Source organism: Notolepis coatsorum, assembly GCF_963971535.1.
Source record: "Notolepis coatsorum genome assembly, chromosome: 19".
Lineage (NCBI taxonomy): Eukaryota > Metazoa > Chordata > Actinopteri > Aulopiformes > Paralepididae > Notolepis > Notolepis coatsorum.
Window position 1 is genome coordinate 85,854,449 of NC_140183.1, and position 6,000 is coordinate 85,860,448.

At 41.8% G+C, this 6,000-nt stretch overlaps 1 protein-coding gene across 2 annotated transcripts in view; it reads right to left on the reverse strand.

The window, feature by feature from the left end:
• setdb1b (SET domain bifurcated histone lysine methyltransferase 1b) overlaps positions 1–2,012 on the reverse strand; it is a 68,136-nt gene extending 66,124 nt beyond the window's left edge. For both annotated transcript variants that reach the window (XM_084336201.1, XM_084336200.1), the window contains exon 1: positions 1,912–2,012. In XM_084336201.1, the coding sequence (XP_084192327.1) occupies positions 1,912–1,931 (20 nt within the window). In that variant the 5' untranslated portion in view covers positions 1,932–2,012. The remainder of the gene's footprint in view (positions 1–1,911) is intronic.
• Between the last annotated feature and the right edge of the window lie 3,988 nt (positions 2,013–6,000).

Below are 6,000 nucleotides of genomic sequence, written 5' to 3' on the forward strand. Positions count from 1 at the left end.
GTCGCACTTTACAGTCACTATCTTCTTAGTTGCAATGTCAAACAAACAGAAACCTGTTGTAGCATATCTCCTCTCTGAACATGCCACTGATGCTTTATGAACTAACGTGCCATTGTTTCAGTCTGCCCATGTTGACTTGATTGATTGATTGAATTGATCGATTGAAAACTTTATTAACAGATTGCAGAATGGGTACAGTACAGTACAGCTCAATACACACAATTGTTAAGGGGATACAGACCAGAGAAAGACTTTTGTCTTGTTTACATCAGGGTCCCCCATTTTCAATTCATCATAACATATATGACATACATGACATACAGATAGACAGTACTGCTACATCTATACATTTATGACATACCAGATTTGCAAATACAGTACTGTTTGTGATACAAAAAGAGTCCAGAAAAGAGAGTATATACATTTGACGTAGAAACTGTACATTGGAGGTGGTTGTTTATGAACCCCTGTGAGACGACTATGCGTGCACCTCATGGTACCAAAGCACCTCAAAGGCGCTAAAAACAAAATTACAAACATCTCAAAACAAACTGGTCAGACTACTGCTTGACCTTACTCCTAGAACCCACCTCACCCCTGCCCACTTTGACAACCTAGGATGGCTTAGAGTAGACGACAGAGTACAGCAACTTGCAATGGGCCTGGTCTACAAGATACACTACATGACCAAGGTACCCATGTACATGTCAAAATACTTCCCAAAGGTCAGTGAATACCACGACCACAACACCAGAGGGAGCTCCACAAATCATGTTAAACCCAGATTCGGCTCAAACAAGGGACTAAACACGTTTCGCAATTATGCCACATCAATGTGGAACGCCCTACCCAAAGCTGTAAAGGAACGTGAATCACTACCCACATTCAAAAACACTCTCAAAGAACACCTACGGGAGACTGCAATTCGAAACTGGCCCCTGTAAATGTCCTAACCCAACCCCCTCCAATGTACAGTAAATGACCAAGTATGGTTGTCAATATTCCAATGTACAGTTTTGCTTGTACAGTTGTACAGTGTTCCCCAACCCCACTACCTTCTGTAGTGTGGCAGTGAAAGGGTTAAGATGAATTGAAAATGGGGGACCCTGATGTAAACAAGACGAAAGTCTTTCTCTGGTCTGCATCAACTTAACAATTGTGTGTATTGAGCTGTACTGTATTGTACCCATTCTGAATGAATGAATGAACGAAAACTTTATTTAACAGATTGCAGAATGGGTACAATACAGTACGGCTCAATACACACAATTGTTAAGGGGATGCAGACCAGAGAAAGACGTTTGTCTTGTTTCCATCAGGGTCCCCCATTTTCAATTCATATAGATCTGCAATCTGTTAATAAAGTTTTCAATCAATCAAACAATCAAACCTCACACAAGGACTGATGGTAGTGTATTTTTTAAAGAACAATTCTACTCATTGAGATGAAAGTGGCCGTGCGGCACAGGCTACAGTAAAGAAGACACGACATGTTAATAAGTCAGGACTGTGAGTGAGCGGACCATAACACAATGTGCATGCGAATGCAAACTAGCTAACGCCATTAGCTTGCAAGATAACAACAATACAATGTTGCCTAACACAACCATTAGCTCATATTAACGTTCATGTTACATGCCATGAATGCATTAGCTGTGGAAAATAGCGACCTAGCAAACGTAGCTAGTTCACGTGTTTGTTAATCTAGTTTGATTAGAAAGCAAAGAAACCCCGCTAACGTTAGCTTAGCCTGCGAGCCTAGCTGGAGGGGTGCATTTTCAAGAGATGGACAACAATGGGCTGCCTGCTACGTTGGTTTCCAGAAGTTCTGTCCACTATCTAAAAGGCAGGCGGCTGCCTATAGGACCCACATTTCAAAAGGTTTAATAAAAAAAAGCTCAACACACTCACCGAGCTATGCCTTCCATCATTCATATGTGTGTGTGATGTAATGTATGCAGCTAGCTAGCTACATTGGGTGTGTATGCTTCGCATCCCATTGTAGCCAAAGTGGGCGGTATTTTCTATGGCTAGTTGTAGAACGACAACCCCGCCAACCCGGGGTATCTAGGTTTCAAAACGTGTCTACCTCTCATTCTCTTATTTATTTATATATTTATTTAGGCCAATTCATTTATTATTTATTGCAAAGGAAACATAGCTAGCTGGATGCACACTGAAATACTGACCGCTATGAAAACCAGAGAAAAAAAATGCTCTGAACTTCATAAAAGTCAGACAAAGCTTGCCAAAAGCTCAAACAGTGAACTCCAAGCCCACGTGGTTGAACTCAAAATACAAAGAAACAGACTAGAAAGAAGACTTCTTCCTGGGGTCCTAACATATAACTTACAACATTACAGTACATTATTACATTACAGTAATAAAAAAACAATAAAAACATAAGAAACACTTTAGCCTAAGTACAGTCCCAGACCAGACATCAAACAAACACTTTCCAATCCAGAAACGGTAGGGGAGAGTGGGGTGAGCAATAGTTAGGGAATTTTAGCAAGATGTTTGGACCCAGGGGCGGAGCTAGGGGGTGGCTACCTGGGCTCAAGCCCCGGATGTATTCTGAAAAGCCCCGAATCTATTTAAAAAAAATAAATAAAAATAAAAAAAAATGTTTTTTTTTTTTTTTTTTTTTTTTACAATTCATCATTGTTACATGAAAATATGTTTGCACCAGATTTAGCAGAAGCTAATTTCCATCTGTGGTCTATCCAGCTGCTAACTGTATTTGAGTGAGTTAAGTCTTGGTGTTATGGTAGACTCAGACCTAAGCTTTAAATCACAATCAACAAGTTGACAAAAACTTAATTCTTCCACCTTAGAAACATAGCTAAAGTACGGCCATTTATAAATCAAAAGGACGCTGAAAACCAGATCCATGCCTTTATCTCAAGCCAACTCGACTACTGTAATGCACTCCTTACCGGCCTCCCGAAAAAATACGATGATAACTATTTTATTGCAATGCACTATTGCATTATTTTATTCTATTTGACTAACTATTTTATTGCACTGCACTATTTTACTTTGTATCAGTGAATCATAGACGCCTGGCCATAAGAGCATTCGGAGCATCTCTGCTCTCCCACTATTGAACTTGGGGGAGCAAAGGTATGATCTTGCTCCACCACTTTTTGATTATATAACTGAGTTTTATAGTGAAAAGAGCAGCTTTATTGGTCAAGATTGAAGGCTCTATATTGCAGGAAATTGCACGTACAGGTTCATTAAATTCAAAAAAAATCTGTCGTGGAGGGGGTTGTGACGGACCCCCTCCGAACCACCCTTTGCCTGGCCAAAAAAAAAAAAAAATTAAAAAAAAAAAAAAAAAAAAAAAGTAATTTAAAAAAAAAAAATTAAAAAAAAATGGGGGGGGGGGGCATCTGGGCTAAGCCCCGGATCTCCTACAATCCTAAATCCGCCCCTGGACCATCTGTGAAAAAATGTATTACCAATAGCTTTCTTCACCAAAGTGTTCCTATAGGTGTCTACTAACACCTCTCAATTTATTCAAACCCAAATCCTTGGGGGAAGTTAAGGAGCCCAGGGGGCTTGGGCGAAAAAAATCAAAATCAAATATTAACGTGTGGGGTGACTAACTAGGGGTTTTCAGGGGTGCTGAATCTATTCCAACCATTAGTTTTGAGTAAAATTGGCTCCCTGGCCATAAAATATTGGTATACCCAGAGGGCTTGGGTGACAAATATGAAAAATCAAATATTAACTTGTGGGGTGTCTAACTAGACACTAGACACATAAGAACATATATTTTTACTTTATTCCAAGATAAATGTAACATTACATAGAATGGAATGGTATAGAAATGTGCATTATTGATACATGGTTTCAGTTTTTTTTTTACTAAGCCAACTCCCCATCTTCCTCACTCCTTTTCTCGTCTGTCTGGTTGTTATGGCACTCTCCTTTACACTTGCCACAAGCAGATATGCACTTGACCCCCTGTTTTTTACAGCAGCACCTGCGTGTACTGCAGTCTCCCTCACAGTTGCAGCTGATGAATTTCAGGAGATAGTCTGGGGCAATGGGGTCTGTGGTAGGGACTGGTGCATAGCCTTCTTCTCCCAGTTTCCAGCCATAGTCCAGAACATCCAGTGATGGACTTTGTAGTAGAAGCCAGTCTCTGGTTTGGAGATATGCCTGGAGAGAATGTTGTGCTTCTGCTGCTGTAGTCTGGGGAAGTTTCTCAGGGCTGATTTTCCCTGCTGCAGCCCGCTTGCTGAACATTTCAAATCTCAAGTCCCCCAAGCCTTTGGGTGGTTTCCCATGGAACATGAGTTTGAATATTTCACAGCCGGCTGTGATGATGGTATCTTTCTGGGCTTGGATGTCAAGAAAAACTTCCATGGCCTTCTCAACTTGGTCCGTCTTGCAGAGTGTGCGTAGCAAAGTTGGTTTGCTAAAGCCAGAAATTGCAGACACGGTATCGCAGCCTGAAAAGCTGTGTAGAAAGAGCAGATATTTCCCGTATTTCTCTGGGAGGGCCTCTTGTATCTTTCCAACATCGTAAGACACATTGTTTGCTGTTGTGAAGAATACTGAGTGGTCTGCATCATGATGAATGAGCATAACCAGGATGTCCGTATCCTCAGCTCTCCCCTCAACAGCGGACTCTCTTGCCTCATCTAGAGCTGCCTGGACGATAGAAGTGTCTGCATCATCAAAGCATTGATGTACACGGATTCCATTACTACTGAATGTCTCAGCTAGAAGCAGGATAAGCTAGGCCTTGTTGTTCTTGTTGTCAAGGAACTTTTCTCTAGGAATAATGGTTTGGATGTCTGGGCGAATCTGGATGTCAAAGCATGCATGCTTTGTACGTCTGAGATGATCATGGTCCTTGGTCGAGTTGTCATATCCATCAAAAACCACAGTGATCCGGAGGTGCTGGCTTCCCATGGCCTTCACAAACCGGAGGTAGCTCTCAGCGATGTCCTTCCAGGTGAGGTTAACCTCCCACTTGACATTATGCAGGAGCCACCCACCATCAATCACAAGGCTCGTGCATGGGGTTTGCCCAATGGGTTCCACAAATGTCTTTAGGAACTTTGCTAGGGCAGCCTTATCTGGCTTTCGCATCTTCTGTTTTTTGTCAAAAAGAGACATCGGTGTTGGCGTCAACTCAAATAGCAGAGCTTCTTTGGTCTTGACTTCACGCTCACTGATGATGATGAGGCGGTTGAAGAGCCAGAGTGAGTCAATAACCAGCTTCTCCCCACTGACTTTGGGTCCAGATCTGAGGGTTGCTAATGATTTGACTTTGTACTTTGTTTGCATTGTATCATTAACAGTTTTCCCATCCATCTGGGCCTGTATTGTTCTGCCAATCTCCTCTGCCTGATCCGCATTTACTGGGTCTCCGGGAGAGCTGCTAAACCCTGTAGAGAAGGACACCAGGGTCTTCCTGTCCCGTGTGTTATCGAAGGGGTTTACTTCTTCCAACCATCCAACTATGGTGGAGCTGCTAGCACTTTGACTACATGACCCAGACAATACGCTGCGTCTGTTCAACCTGTCTGGCCGTTGGTCTTGCTCATCTTGCCCTAAACTCCTAAAGAATAGAATTTGTTAAAAGTTTTTATTAAATTGAGATGTCACTCACAACATAGACTATGATTGAAAACTGCAAGTGCTTTCATTACAATGAAAAATAAAACAAAAACGTACGATTTCCAGTGGATTTACTTCTTGCACCATTGTATAGCTCGGTTCTGCATTCCAAATAGCATCTAAGCTTGGGGTCATCTCCGTTTTTCCAGTCTTCATGTAGTCTTCTGATTAATGCTTCATCGTCCACACTCTCAGAATAAGACAGAATCTGTGTGTAGCCTTTTTGGGTGACTTTTGAGAGCTTTTTAATCCCAGTCTCAGGACCACCACAGATGAAGCACCAGCAACAAGCTACAGAATCCTCTTCCATGTTGTAGTCTACTAAAAGACAAGTGTCATGATTCGTGTCAAAACACA